Source organism: Gavia stellata, chromosome 5 (genome assembly GCF_030936135.1).
Source record: "Gavia stellata isolate bGavSte3 chromosome 5, bGavSte3.hap2, whole genome shotgun sequence".
NCBI classification, from domain to species: Eukaryota; Metazoa; Chordata; class Aves; order Gaviiformes; family Gaviidae; genus Gavia; species Gavia stellata.
In genome coordinates this window covers 14,340,381-14,356,400 of record NC_082598.1, presented here as the reverse complement: position 1 = coordinate 14,356,400, position 16,020 = coordinate 14,340,381, and the positions used below count along the sequence as shown (strand labels likewise).

Genomic DNA, 16,020 nt, shown 5'->3' with positions numbered 1-16,020 from the left:
TAGCTCATATCCCTAAACAGGAGAGGAACAGTTCATCCCAAACATTGTCATGAGATGGCTTTACTGCACTAATGAATAGAATTAAAAAAAAACAACCTCAAGGTATAATCTATGCACCTGTAAACTTTTATGCTGAAAAGATCTGAAAGAGTCAAGAACCTGAAAAGAATTAAGGAAGAATCTGAAAATAATCAAGGAAGGAATCGACCACATAGAAATGGTGTTTCCAATCATCCTGCTTAAAAAAGGACCTCCTGACACAACAAAGAATCTTAAGATTTGGTTCAAGCATCACAAATTAACATAAAAATGGAGAATCCAGAATATTTAAGTAATGTAAGTAATGGGTAAGGAAAAGCAAATAGAACCTTTTTTTTATATAAATGCTGCTAACCAAAAAAGGCCTGCTCTTTCCTTTGTTATCACGGACAGGAGCTAGGTAACTGAATCCACCTGCAGCTCTACAGAAAATCAGATTTTAACAAGTAACGTCTCACAGGTACTCCCCATCCTGCCTGCACTATTACAGTTGCCATTTATGTTCTGCAGCACTAACCGATACCCTGATGAAGACCCGGGGCCAGATTAATCTCTCTCATTGGGGCGCCATAATTGTAGTCACTCTGGGAGAACCTCTGTATATAACTAGGAAGAGGATCTAACTCTTTATTTATAATTGCTTTATGATTTTTTTTCTTATCTTCCTTATTTAAACTTCAAGGATCACTCCAGCCCTAAAAAGACAGTTTTCATTTTACAGATGTGTTTGGGAAGTTGGATCATTATGAATGCTATTAACACTTGCCAGGCAAACTAAAAAACCACAATGATGCTTCAAAGAGTAACGTTGAATCCTTTTGTACCAGAAAGGAAGACTGAACTGTGATCCTACATTTGAACTTGAAGAAATGATTTTAGAGTCCAAGCCTCTCCATAAAAAGAAAAAGCGACTTGCCAAAAACAAATCCAAAGATGGAGCTAAGGAAACCTGCCCACTGGTAAGTTGGGGACTGTGGCGGCAGTCAGTGGCATTTCATTTACACTCTTTAATAGTCAAACTCAGTTAAGTTCAGTTTTATCATCTCTGAAAATAGACTCGACCTCTATATCTGTCATTTTACATACAGCATAAACCATCTCCAAAGCAAGATGATAAGCAACCATTTATTTCAGTGAAATAGTAACAGCATGTTTAAGTTGTAATCGTTTTTAAGATTCTCACAGATACTCACTTAAAGTACGAAAAAGTGTTGTCAGTTGGCAAATATGCTTCCCACACATGGACAGATAGTTCTAAGGAGTATTTATCCACTTCCAGTACCAAAAATGAAAAGTATGCAGTGAAAAGCTCGTTATTTATAACTGTTTTAAAGCTGTCTCTTGCAGTCTTGACTAATGTGTCCCAGATAGACTCATTATATAAACAGTCTAAACTTCTGAGAAGATTAAGAAATAACCATTTTCCAGACTTGAATTTTCATTTCAGTAAGGTTTTATAAACTCTGTGGCTACTCCTAATGATTTTTGAATGCTTATGCAAAATTTTCTTAGAGCTATCAGACATAAAAATCTTCAGGAATTCTTCATAGGGAACTTCTTCCAAAAGAAAGATTGATTGTGCTATAACGGACACTTTTGAAGTTTTCAAAATACCTTTTGACAGTATTCATTCATAAGCCTTTTTGTTCAGTGTCATTTCTCTTGTTGTGATTTTTGTCTATGACTTTCCATCTTTTTTAATCAACCTATTCATGCTGTTTTTTAAGAACGTACACCTGCAGCAGTGCTTGGAAACCGTTAGGAAAGAATTCATCATATTCAACAGAGAGAAGTAAGTGCATTTCTTAATGCCTGTTTAGCGTTCACTACTGAAATTAATTTGAGAACTATTCTTTTTTCTCCCAGTGTAAGGAAAAGTGATTAAAGATCACAGCAACAGGGGCAAAAAGGCTGGATTTCCATTGATTTCTTCCTCTTACAGTCTCTGGTGTGATGGTTTTGTAGTTCTTCCATCTCTGAAAGCAAGCAGAAGTGCTTGTGGTGAAAATATGTTAGAGAGATAAGGTAAATGTCACCGACACTCTCCAGAGAAACTGTTAGCAATTAAGCAAAGGGAATACAACACAAGGGGATGCTTTCTCACAACTCGAACAAAACCAAGAGAAGTGATACCTCATAAAATTTTAATGATATGAACTGCAGTGTTCTAACTTGGAAACTCTATTCATACTTCACCACCATAAACCAGTTTATTTCAACATTAGTTATATCAACAGAGCTAAATATTAAAACTATTATCAGACATGAAGCAAGTGCTTCATAGTCTAAGCATCAGCCACAATCCATAGAAACTCAAGTCTGAATCCCAAGGATGTCAATAATCTTCCTGGTCCAATTAATACACTGCAATTCACATAGTTTACTGTGTTTGAGTTACAGCCACTACGGACCTGTTTGTATTAATGGATATAGCTCATAACGGAAGGTTTTTGTGTCTTTGGTCAAATTATTGCATTTCATCCAAGTATATTCAGTGGGTTTATTTGACCTAATTATATCTTTAAACCTTTCTAATGCAGTTGTGAGATGTTGAAATTAATTAAAAAGTTGTGACTATCTTAATGCTTGCTATGCAGGTAATTACTGTCTTCTGTAATTAAAACTGGGAAAGGGATTGTCAGCTTTGCACAGTTGACATGTCGTCATGAAGGTAATTCTGACATAGATAACCCCATTTTCCTGTTACAATCTGTGGGACGTGTCTATGCCCCATACCAGCTGCTCACAGAAAATACAGCAAGGAGTTACAAAGAAAAGGAAGGTCCTACAGATTCTTCATGTCATTTTGCATGATCTCTAGCACAAGAGAGCCATATGTTTATATAAGAGCCATAAACAAGAAAAGCCAGACCAAGCCAGCTCATAAAAGGTTTTCAGAAGGTTCTTGGTGGACTTCTCTGAATCAGTTCTTCTCTGAATCAGTGAACTAGGGAAAGCCTGAACCTCGTAGGAGTTCTATTAACCCACAAAAATCAAAATTATTGAGATTGTAATAACAAGCTTAGAAAAAGATTGCATTGGTAAATCAATTTAATCTATTTCCAAGAAGTTGTCCATACAACTAGTGCATTTTCAGATATGACTCTCTCACTTACTCCAGAGTCATATATCAAGGAAACCCAATATATAGCAATTTTTAAAAGATAAAATTAAATAACAGATTTTGTTAAAATACTTTCAAAATCCCATTGTGTGTGTTCACTAAAATTGAGCAATTTCTTTTGACATGGTTTTACTGTGTTATTCTTAAATCTTTTTTAGCAATGCATAGGAAGTTTTTTTCATTTTTTTCATATTGCACAACTACAGTAAAAACACAAGCTATAAAGGACTCCGAGAGGCTGATGAGAGATCAAGGAGCAGTTTAAATGGAGTACAAGTAAAATGGAAGCAAAAGATAAAACACGTGCACTTCATTCAGAACAGCATGTGTTTCAGTGATTGCTTGGTTGGTTTTGACAAGGTAAAGGAAAAAATTTAGTATAGACCTACAACAGATCATGCGTTGTCTTAAGCCAAATCACAATCATTTCTTATTTAAGTTGTATTAGAGCTGAAGAAGGACATGGAGAGAGTTCTGTAATACTTTTCAAAGAGAAAAATGTTAATAAAGGGGGAAACAGAGGTCAAGTTTTTTAAGTGCAAAGAGAATTCAAGTTAATGGGAACAAAATAAGAGCAATGACAGACACAGATGTCCTCATACTGGGGAGAAGAGGCTACACAGTATACGCCGGAGTAATTCATGGTGGATTTCCTTAGACCTTTCTATGCCCTCCAGGTTGTATGTACAGGCTGAGGCTGTACTTACACGGATTTCCAAAGCCACATGGTCAATCAAGTTCTTAGGAACAGTTGCAGATGCTGAAAGATGTGAACTGTTCCTATGAACACAATATTCAGCAACAGGTGATCGTATCATTGGGTGAGGTGTCAAACCCAAGCAGAGCTTTAAAGCAGTCTCAGATTAATACAGCCAGATGTTTTGATATTATTCCACATTCCTTTGCACAGAGCAGGATTTGTTATGTAGTTTAGCTGTTTGAAAATATCTGCATACTTTAGATATTCATTATACTCAGCTGCAAAGAGCTACATTTTATTGTGATTTAAGCCTTCTGCTCAGTTTACTTCAGTGGCACAGAACACTACATAAATCCTAGGAAATTGTGAATCAAAAAATTTAGCCCATCTTTCAAGGGAAAAGATGAGAATCCCCAAACTAAAAGGATTCTAGGCAAAATTACAGATGTTTCTAATTGAGCAACAGAGAGTCGTGTAGTAATGTGTAGTTACAGTGCAATGTCAACCATCCCAGTTCCACAACATCTTGCAATCCAATACTTGTAAAATATCTGCTATGAAAAGCAGAATCTATTTTTATTGAATGTCTTGCTGATACGTCCAGGCTCTGTCTCTTTTTCACTATATATATATCTTTCATCCTGCAAGATACTGCAAATCTTGAAATATGCCACATTTGTTTTCTTCTCAAGAAGCTCGGGGGACTATCAGAAACTCTTAAACTGCAGTTAAGGGCAGGGGTGGGTGGGATGGGGAAAAGGCTTACTAGGCTGAAAAAAATTAAAAAATAATTCAAGAAACTGAATGAAGTAACTTAATAGTGTAAGTTAATGCCAGCAAAGACAGAATGTGCACGTTTTCACTTTTCTATTGCTTTCTGCAGTTAAGTAATTGGAAACTGCTATTAATAGAAAGGTTTTAAGCAAGATGAATGCATGAAGAAGACAGAGTCCATTTTAGCTAAGACAAGCTTTCAAATGAGTAGGCTCAGTTAAAAAGGCTGATGTTTTTCCAGATGGCTTTACCAGCAGCATACGTTCTCAGTAAGGCTTACATTGTCCTTGAATGTAATTTATTTGGTTGGACTATAGTTTAACTATGTAGCTGATATCTATGGTTTGAACAGTTATGAGATAGGATGAAAGATTTGAGGAATTAAAAAGAATTAGAATATTGTATACAGTCAGAGAGCACAAACATACACTGCAGAATGATAGAGCAAATATGTTTTGTTAAAATAGGAATTAGGAAAGGAGGACTTGGAGCTGTGGTAATAGCTGTTCTTTGTATATTGGATTTAACTGTACAAGGCTTCCTGGACTAAGAAGTGTCTAGTCAATGATTATGTGGGTAACAAAAGTTAGATCTGTACATCTTTACTTACACACTCCTGGTCACAGAGCATCTTCACAGAATCACAGAATCACTAAGGTTGGAAAAGACCTCTAAGATCATCAAGTCCAACCATCAGCCAACAAACACCACTATGCCCATTAAACCATGTCCCACAATGCCTCATCCACACGTTCCTTGAACACCTCCAGTGATGGTGACTCCACCACTTCCCTGGGCAGCCTGTTCCAGCGTCTCACCACTCTCTCAGTAAAGAAATTTTTCCTCATAGCCAGCCTAAACCTCCCCTGGTGCAACTTGAGGCCATTTCCTCTAGTCCTGTCACTAGTCACTTGGGAGAAGAGACCAACACCCACCTCTCTGCAACCTCCTTTCAGGTAGTTGTAGAGAACGATAAGGTCTCTCTTGAGCCTCCTCTTCTCCAGACTGAACAACCCCAGTTCCCTCAGCTGCTCCTCATAAGACTTGTGCTCTAGACCCCTCACCAGCTTCGTCGCCCTTCTCTGGACACACTCCAGCACCTCAATGTCCTTCTTGTAGTGAGGGGCCCAAAACTGAACACAGCATTCGAGGTGCGGCCTCACCAGCGCCGAGTACAGGGGCACGATCACTTCCCTGGTCCTGCTGGCCACACTGCTTCTGATACAGGCCAGGATGCCATTGACCTTCTTGGCCACCTGGGCACACTGCTGGCTCATATTCAGCCGGCTGTCCACCAACACCCCCAGGTCCTTTTCTGTGGGGCAGCTTTGCAGCCACTCGTCCCCAGGCCTGTAGCGTTGCATGGGGTTGTTGTGACCCAAGTGCAGGACCCAGCACTTGGCCTTGTTGAACCTCACACAACTGGCCTGTGCCCATTGATCCAGCCTGTCCAGATCCCTCTGCAGAGCCTTCCTACCCTCAAGCAGATCAACACTCCTGCCAACTTGGCGTCGTCTGCAAACTTGCTGAGGGAGGACTCAATCCCCTCATCCAGATCGCTGATAAAGATATTAAACAAGACCGGTCCCAAAACTGAGCCCTGGGGGACTCCGCTTGTGACCGGTCGCCAACTGGATTTGACTCCATTCACCATGACTCTCTGGGCTCGGCCATCCAGCCAGTTTTTTTACCCAGTGAGGAGTGCACCTGTCTAAGCCACGATTTGCCAGCTTCTCCAGAATACTGTGGGAAACAGTGTCGAAGGCTTTACTGAAGTCCAGGTAGACAACGTCAACAGCCTTCCCCTCATCCACTAGGTGGGTCACCTGGTCATAGAAGGAGATCAGGTTGATCAAGCAGGACCTGCCCTTCATGAACACGTACTGTCTGGGCCTGATCCCTTGGTTGTCCTGCACGTGCCCTGTGAGCGCCCTCAGGATGAACCTCTCCATAATCTTCCCCGGCACCGAGGTCAGGCTGACAGGCCTGTAGTTCCCCGGATTCTCCTTCCGACCCTTCTTGTAGATGGGCATCACGTTGGCAAGCCTCCAGTTGTCCGGGACCTCCCCCGTTAACCAGGACTGCTGATAAATGATGGAGAACGGCTTGGTAAGCTCCTTCGCCAGCTCCCTCAGCACCCTTGGGTGGATGCCATCAGGCCCCATAGACTTGTGAGAGCCCAGGTGGCATAGCAGGTCATTAACTGCTTCCTCCTGGATCATGGGGAGTTTATTTTGCTCTCCGTCCTTGTCTTCCAGCTCAGGGCATTGAATACCCTGAGGATACCTAGTGTGGCTGTTAAAGACTGAGGCAAAGAAGGCATTAAGTACCTCAGCCTTTTCCTCATCCTTTGTGACCATGTTCCCTTCCGCATCCAGTAAAGGATGGAGATTCTCCTTGTCTCTCTTTTTGTTGTTAATGTATTTATAGAAGCATTTTGTGTTATCCCTTACGACCGTGGCCAGATTGAGCTCTAGCTGGGCTTTCGCCTTTCTAATTCCCTCTCTGCATGACCTAATGAGGTTCTTGTACTCTTCTTCAGTTGCCTGCCCCTTCCTCCAAAGCTGATAAGTTCTCTTTTTTACCCTGAGTCTCAGCAAAAGCTCCTTGTTCAGCCAGGCCAGTCGTCTTCCCTGCCGGCTCTTCCTATGGTACTTGGGGACTGCCTGCTCCTGCACCTTCAAGACTTCCTTCTTAAAGAAGGTCCAGCCTTCCTGGACCCCTTTGCCCTTCAGGACCATCTCCCAAGGGCCCCTCTCAACCAGTGTCCTGAACAGGCCGAAGTCTTCCTTCTGGAAGTCCATCATAGTGGTATTGCTGACTCCTCTCCTTACTTGGCCAAGAATTGAGAATTCTATCATTTCATGGTCACTAAGCCCAAGACGGCCTCCAACCTTCACTTCTCCCACCAGACCCTCTCTGTTTGTAAACAGCAGGTCAAGCAGGGCACCTCCCCTGGTAGGCTCGCTTACCAGCTGCGTCAGGAAGTTATCTTCCACACACTCCAGGAACCTCCAGGACTGTTTCCACTCTGCTGTGTTTTATTTCCAGCAGACGTCCGGTAAGCTGAAGTCCCCCACAAGAACAAGGGCTTGCGACTGTGAGACTTCTGCCAGCCGCTTGTAGAATGCTTCATCGGCTTCTTCATCCTGGTTGGGTGGCCTATAACAGACCCCCAGCAGGATATCCGCCTTGTTAGCCTTCCCCCTCATCCTTACCCATAAGCATTCAACCCTGTCATCACAATCGTGGAGCTCTATACAATCAAAACACTCCTTGATGTACAGAGACACCCCACCGCCTCTCCTTCCTTGTCTATCCGTCCTGAAAAGTTTATAGCCCTCCATCGCAGCACTCCAGTCATGTGAGTCATCCGACCATGTTTCTGTGATGGCGACTACGTCATAGCTGTCCTGCTGCACAACGGCTTCCAGCTCCTCCTGTTTGCTGCCCATGCTGCGTGCATTGGAGTAGACACACTTGAGCTGGGCTACCGATTTCGCCCCCAACATCGGCACGCTGGCCCTAGGCTCATCTCTAGGGAGCCTGGTTTCATGCCCTTCCCCCTTCAAATCTAGTTTAAAGCCCTCTCGATGAGGCTTGCCAACTCATGAGCGAGGATCCTTTTTCCCCTTGACGATAGTTGAACACTGTCTGCAGCCAGCAGGCCCGGTACCATGTAGACCGCCCCATGGTCAAAAAAACCAAAATTCCTCCAACGGCACCAGCTTCTGAGCCACGCATTGACCAGGTTTGCTTTCCTGTTCCTTTCAGCATTCCTCCCTGCCACTGAAGGGATTGAGGAAAACACCACCTGTGCTCCCGGTCCCTCAACCAGTCTCTCCAGTGCTCTGAAGTCCCTCTTGATCCCTTTCAGGCTTCTTTGCTCAACTTCGTCGCTGCTTACCTGCAAAACCAAAAGCGGATAGTAATTGGTGGGCCGTACCAGACCAGAGAGTTTCCTAGTAACCTCTCTCACCCGGGCCCCAGGGAGGCAGCAGACTTCCCTGTGGGTTGGGTCTGGTTGGCATATTGGGCCCTCTGTTCTCCTCAGAAGGGAATTGCCTACAACAATTACCCTCCTTTTTGCCTTAGTAGAGGTGGTTGTGATGTGTGGGGCAGACAGTCTCGCCCTAGGCAACCCTGTGGATGGACTTTCATCCATATCCTCGTTATCCTGGCCCTCATGTTCCAGAGCCCCATATCTGTTGTGTAAGGGCAGCTGGGAAGGTGAGGGAGGCCGGGAGGGGATTCACCTGCTGCCCTGAGCAGGGACCTGTTTCCATTCCCCTTCGCCTCTTAGGTCCCCTTCTTCTGCCCAGCGGCAAGAGGGTTAGGGATCCTCTGCTTCTCGTGGAGCCTCCATCCTCTGCCTTTCCCTCAGGGACGGTAGGGTGTGGCTCCACCAGTCTATCTCCCTCTCGCACTCCCTGATACCCCTCTCAGCCTCTCCACTTCCTCCTTCAGCTCTGCCACCAGGCTCAGCAGATCATTCACCTGGTTGCACCACACACAGGCGTTGTCTCCCCTGGCCTCCGGCACCAGCGACAGGCTCAGGCAGCCGGAGACCTGGACAGCCGCATGCCTGAGCAGGAGCTCTGTCTGGGTCGCCACATTCCTTCTGGCAATGGCTTTCAGCCGAGTGGAGACCATAGCTGGGCCTGTTCTGGGAGGGCGATGACCACTCGTCGAGAGAGCCTCTAGAGCCAAGCGGGGAGGACTGCACCCTGCCCGCACACTTTCCCTGCACACCCTGCCTGGGTGAACTGCCGCGCCACCTCCTGTTTGCCCGCCCTGTTCGCCGCGCTCCGGGTCGCTATCGCTCCCTGGGGGCTGCTCTTGTACGTGAGGGGCTGAGGCCGCCGCCGCTCCGGTCCCCGCCCACGCTGAGTCAGAGCTGCCGCTCGTCAGCAGCTCGCTCTGCCGGCTCGGGGGGGGGGGGGGGGGGGGGGGGGGAGCGCGCTGGGGCACCCCCTCGCTCCCTGCGCTTTCGCCTTCGCGGTTTGCCGCCTCGGGACGGGTCCCCCAGCGCGATCCTCCGCTCCGGAGCCCTTCGCCCCGGTGGCTTCGCCGAAATGGCGGGCACACCGCCTTTTAGACTGCCGCCGCCGCTCTAGTCCCCGCCCACGCTGATCTTCTGTTGATACTATTCAGAATTCACTGGGGACGTGAGGAGGAATGGAGGGAAGGCCAGCTATTCCCAGGTTCTCCTATAAAAAGCCAGAAAACAACGCTATCAAACAAAGATGTTTGCAGAAGATGAAACAAAACCATTTTCCATGTTCCTAAGATTTGTATTAATGCAAAAGACTGTCCTGTGTACTAAAAATGGCAGTTACAGAAGAGAAGTCCAGGTATAGTTCTGTGCTTCAGTTCAGCTAGGCGTGTTCTCGTTACTGTTAGTCCTATAAAACAGTCTGGGAAATTCGTGAAAGCTGAAGGGAAAACTGCTTTCATGTCTGTGAAATGGACACTGAATGTTCCAAAGCCTTTCTGTGATCCGAGTCAACAGTCATTCCTATGATACACCATTTCTTCTAAGAAAAGGAAAACAAGCTGGGCCACCCTCCACACCCAACAGAATTTCCTCTTGGGACACTCATATACAAGTCCAAATAATGGAACAGCTGAGCAGGAGCAGCTTTAGGGATATGCAGCATTCATGGGTTGAAAATACTTTCTGCTCCCTGTAAAATGGCTAAGCTGTTCTGAAGAGGTAGCTTTATACCTTCATCTCCATTTGTGCAGGAAAACATGAAGCATCCAGAATGAAATCCCGTACACTGTAAGTAGATTTTATCTTGATTTTATTTTTGCCAGTGCTTCAGATACCAGAGTGTTGAAGTGTTGCTAGATGGAAGGCTTTCTTCTTATTTACATCGATATTTCAGTGGATGTGAGCTACAAATTAAAATACATGTGTGTCTTTTGACATGACACAGATGTATGTCATCTGTCCACATTGACATTATCTTGCAGTACCTTTAAGAGAGGGGTACACACTGCCCTGATCCAAAGTAAAATAAAATAGAAAAATCCTTTTACAAACCAAGTTTGAATGTAGTGCAGGAAATGTTTTCTATTCTTCTTAATAGTGTCAGGAAAATCTCTTCCTTAGTTCTGAACACATAAACTAAATAAACTGTGATCTAAAAATGGTCCATATACTGGGTCTTAGTTGGAGAATATGATCTGAAATGGATTTCAGGGACTTGTTGGGCTCCTTTTGCTGACAAACGATTTTTTCTGGTTTTAAATCTATTTCTACAGATAGATGTTTTATTACATCTAGAAATGCAGCACCAAATGTTCTGCAGTATCTGAACGTGTATTCCTATAGACCTGCCAGCAATTTTTTGAGAAGCTGATCTTATTTAGAAGCTGTAGGCTATATTTTCAACTTCTTTCGGGGGAAAGAAAGATTGTACAGATAAAGCCACACTGTTTGTTCGTAGCTTTATTAAAAAGCTGAGCACAGATTATTCTGCTATTTTTGTGCCATTATCACTAAATGAATCTTCACGTACATCTACATCTGTTTATGAATGTCCAAAACCTGAAACAGACAAAAACGAAGAAATAAGATTCAATATTTACTTGTAGTGGAATCACATTTCTTAACCGTTATGGTTCCTGAGCCTCTTCCTCTCCCTGAAAGATGTTTTTAAGATTAAAGTGGTGAGCAAACGAAGAGCAGAGGAGAAAACACAGGAAATACCTGCTCCTCAGGGAGAATAATCCTTCGGTTATACACTTCACAAACTTGTCATTAAAATTATCAGCCTGCTAATGAAATGAAAATCATATAGCCACATTTTACTGAGCAGAATATGTATTTAATATATACAATGTTCTGTGAAAATGGGTTAGAATTCTGCAGAGCTAGTTTAATAAATGGGATGGAGGGGTGAACAAAATATCCATATTTTTAACAATTCTAGTGAAAACTTTAAAAAACTTGAAGTTGGAGGGTTTTTTACTTAATACTAATATCCTGCAATAGCATTACTATGATACTCAGCTGACTAATCCCCACTGATCTGAACAGGCTTGCCCCTTTCCTAAACTACTGACACACCTTATTTCTTCTCTCAGTATTTGTTCAATGCAACCACACTAAAAAATTCTGCTACAAAATGAAGCAGTCATGGATGCTGCATATTTCCCTCTCTTTTCCTACTAGAATTCCTACTGTTTGGCCATACCTAGTTCTTTCCTAAAAGATACTGAACAGCTCTAGGTGAAGAGACAGCTCTCTGTTCCCAGAATAAAGAGCAAAATTTTAAGCATATTAAGATGTTTAAAATCATGTTGTCTGATTTTGTCCATATCATAGCTTACTTAATATTCTCTGCATTTTTATAACATGAAATTCATTCTCTCTTTCTTTCTAGTTCCTTTTCTTTCCTTTCAATTGTCTTTTCAGATTCAAATCCAGAGTCCCTGAGTGCTCTCTTTCATTTCAGTTTGATTGGAATTGAATATTCATACTGATTTGCAGTATACCTCATTGAATGTACTTTTCTTAGTAGATATTTTATGTCACTTAGCGTGTCTGGAGATATTTATATTATCATAATACCCATAATATCTGAATGCTTTTTGGATGAGGCTACAACACAACTTTTCTTGCCACTTCTGCTGACCTTAACTCAGTTTAAATCCATCTCGTTCTGAGCATTTCAAGTGTTGCACTGCTCTTCACTGATATCTTTCTTGTCCCTTTTGTAATGGATATGTCTGCTTTTGGAGATTACTCCTGCAATCTCACCTAATTAGAAAGATGCCTTTCTGAACATGATTGAACCTAGCTTGTTTTTGGGCATTAATAACTTCTGCTTGGTCACACAGCCCTTTCACTTCTGTCTTTGATTCTTGCTCATTATTACTGGTGTAGAATTACGAGTCGGAATGTGACTCTCTTCTTAGTGAGCCAAGCTACCTAAAGATTTGAGCATAGCGGGTCCAAGCTGGTAGTTTTTCTGTAGGCATACCTTCATATTCACTTTTTTTTGAGAAAAGAGTGGTCACACGAAAACCATTGTTTCAGTAATATGTTCCCTCCACAGTTTCATGGAGAAAAAAAAAAGAAAAGGCTAATGAGTATCTGGAACCTCATTTTCAAGACTTTCCAGGAAAAATGACCAAAGTTTTCCCAAGCAAGTAACCATATCATCTTAGTGGCTACACTCCACCAAATGAACATCTAAATTCAGGAATTAAATTGGGTGGGGGGGGGCGGGGCACAGGGCATATATCAGGGCATTCTCTGTGCCCAAACGTGGTCCTGGAAGGATCAGGATAACAGATGCAGATCTTCAGCACTGCAGGTCAGCAATTCTTTTCCATTTACAGAAAGTTGAACACAAATAGAGCTCATGGAAACTAATCAAAAGTCAATTCATAGGCAGAGAAAAGAAAAATACGTCTTCATTTGTGCATCTCAGAATTTGGAGAGGAACCAAAAATGTATCATTCTGAGCACCATATAAGATTTTTTTTTTAATAGGTTACCTGAGACAAATTATATCTATGATAAATGAAGACTGCATAATAGGTCCTGACTGTTCAGTGACCATAAGGGTTTACCTTCCTGATTTCTCTTCATCTCTCTTCATGTCCTAAACTAACATAAATTCTCACTTGTTAGGAGTCTCCATAAATTAAGAATGAGTCATGAAGACTGACCTCTTCATCTTGTTTTAGGAAACTATTTTGGGGCCAGTTGCTGAAGCAATGCAGAAACAAGCCAGTAATGACAAAACAACTATTGCCAGTCATTCTGATACTTTTTGTATCATCTGTTGAATATGTTCATAAATGAGTTGGAAAGGGAGATTCACGGTGAGGTGATGAAGTCCACTTCTGATACCAGAGTAGTCAAGACTAAATCTGACTGCAAGAGCTGCAGTAGATAATGATAGTCATGGTTCTGAGTTGCAGGGTAATAAATAACGGCAGCTAAAATTCAGTACTGATAAAAGCAAATACGTTAGAAAGAAAATAATGTAAACTTTACCTTTAGGACAATGGACTTTAAATTAGCTTTAGTTATGAGGGAGAGAGATTTTGAAAAGACTGTGGATAGCACAATGCTTATTAACACCTTTTAGTTGTCCACTATGCTCAAAATTGCAAAGAAAGCTATAGAGAAATGAACATCAGGATGTTACTGTGTGTATATATAGATATGTTCATATGTATGTACACGTGTATCTTCTATTCTGTGTACAGTTCTGCTTTGTTATCTCAAAAAAGATACAGAGGACTTTTAGCAAGGTTACAAAAAAAGAAAACCAGGATTGACCAGAGGTGTGGCATGGCTCACGTTGAAGGATTTCATAGACTTGAACGAGTTTAAACTCAGAGAAGAGGTAGCTGAAAAGACAGAAACAGGCTAAACAATAATATGTTATGAAACTTATTGAGAAGGTGACTAAGCAATGATTATTCACTCTTTCTGGTAACTCAAGGTCACAGTTACCAGGCTGCAGATTTAAAAGAGAACAAACCATGCCTTTCTGTGCAATACAGCATGTGGCCGAGTGCTGCTCTGAATGCTAAGCATACGAAAAGATTCAGAAAAGGATTAGAGAAAGTCATGGGGAAATATCCATTAAGGTCTCTAAGACATGAGACCCCTGATGCTTTTGTTGGTTTGGGAAGGCTGGAAATGTCAGAAGAGAGGACAGCATGCCACAGCAGGCATTTGTTTCCATTTGACTTGTTCTTTGACAGTGTCCACTAGCATCTGAAATGGGCCACTATGGGAGGTGGGATCTCTGTTAGATGGAATGGCTGGGTATGTGCCTTTATGCTTTCTCACTGCTTATAAGGTCTCCATCTTCATATAGAGTCTTCATAATAGCCCAAGGGTTGCACAGTAAAATGTACATATATATGCAAGTACATATATATGTGTGTGTGTGTGTATCTTTCCTTTCTAGAAATAGGGAAAGTAAAGCAGACTTAGGGCAGTTATAAGATTTAGGTAAGATTCAGCTTATCCCTTGCTGTGTTTCAGGGATATCAGGTATCCATCCCGTGGGAAGAGCTCAGGGCTGTGAAACCCAGATGGAGATAATTTTCTTGTGTCCCACCTGGGGCACAATACATACTCCTGTTGTGGGTGCACTTGCCCAGACAGCTCGGTATTCAATACAGCGGCTCCCATGGATCCCTGTGTTAGTCACCCACCTTCCCCATGCATTGTGTAGGAAGGTTTGGTGATTAACTAAAGGCTGAGAATTACACTGTGTGATCACAAGTGACCTACCAGCTGTGTTTCCTTTGGGGGAGGTCCATCCTTCAGGGAATGAAAGAGCTGCATGGTTAACTAGACTTGTTGTGAATCTAAGTATTGGACTTTGGCAGAGAAATCTTGCATGAGGAATAGGTAGAGATGAGCCAGCAGAGAGGTCAGTGCAGGCTGCAGCTCCCTGGAAACTCACAGGCTCTGATTCCTGGAAGCCTGTTGGTGCAAGAATAGAAGAGGAGTAGGGCTGAACCAGCCTCCTCCCAGACACTTACTCCAGTCTGAGAATGTTTATTGTCAGGGCCCAATAATCAGGCAGAGTCAGACTGGCTTTCCACATACTTCATTTCTGAAATTATTGACTGTACAGCTCCCATGGAGCTGCAGTTTCAATTAGAGATGCCACAGTAAGGAAATCGGTGCTGCTACGCAAACACGGCTAATATTTTTCTCACTCACCTCTGAACCAGGATCCTCTTCTCAGCACTAGGGGAGAGGCATGAAAAGCAAAGAGAAGAAATTTGAATGAATTGAATGGCCACGTCTTGGTGATGGCTGCCTGCCCTTCTGTCCAGTCCTGCTTTGCTGTGGCAATCTGGCACACCAGTTCACTGCCACAGAGCTGCAGACATGTGCATCACCATCATTGCAAAGGCAGCAGGTGTTTCACAGGCATCACATTATTATTTGTCTTGAAATTCTTAGTCTGTTAGCAAAATTATGCTTATTGCTGTGATCTGCTGTCTGTTAACAGGCCTCTTCACTCCAGCTACTCTGTAAAATCTTCCTGCCCTGAGGTCCAGGGTCTCGGTGGGGATGGCAGCAGCTGGGAATATGTTTCCAGTAAAGTAGATCTAACTCTAGATGCAGACAAAGAATTGTCCTTCTCCCCATATATTTCATTTGGACTTGACCAAAATGACCACTTTCACCAGAAGAATAAAGGAAGAGTGTATTTCAAAGTAACTCCTGTGATCTATCCATCTTCTGACAGCTGAACAAGAGGGTGAGCCTGCATCCTTCAGGATACACACTCAAGGCAGGCTAGGAAATGAGTGTCTTTCTTGAGAATGAGTTTTGGCCCACACTGCTGAGAAATGTCCTTATTCATGTGCAAGTGCTTGTAGT

The 16,020-nt window shown here is 42.9% G+C and overlaps 1 protein-coding gene across 3 annotated transcripts in view; it reads left to right on the top strand.

Annotated features, from left to right (window-relative positions):
- STK32B (serine/threonine kinase 32B) overlaps positions 1-16,020 on the top strand; it is a 188,421-nt gene that overhangs the window by 160,661 nt on the left and 11,740 nt on the right. For all 3 annotated transcript variants that reach the window (XM_059817922.1, XM_059817924.1, XM_059817923.1), the window contains 2 exons: positions 867-998; positions 1,767-1,831. In XM_059817922.1, the coding sequence (XP_059673905.1) occupies positions 867-998; positions 1,767-1,831 (197 nt within the window). The remainder of the gene's footprint in view (positions 1-866; positions 999-1,766; positions 1,832-16,020) is intronic.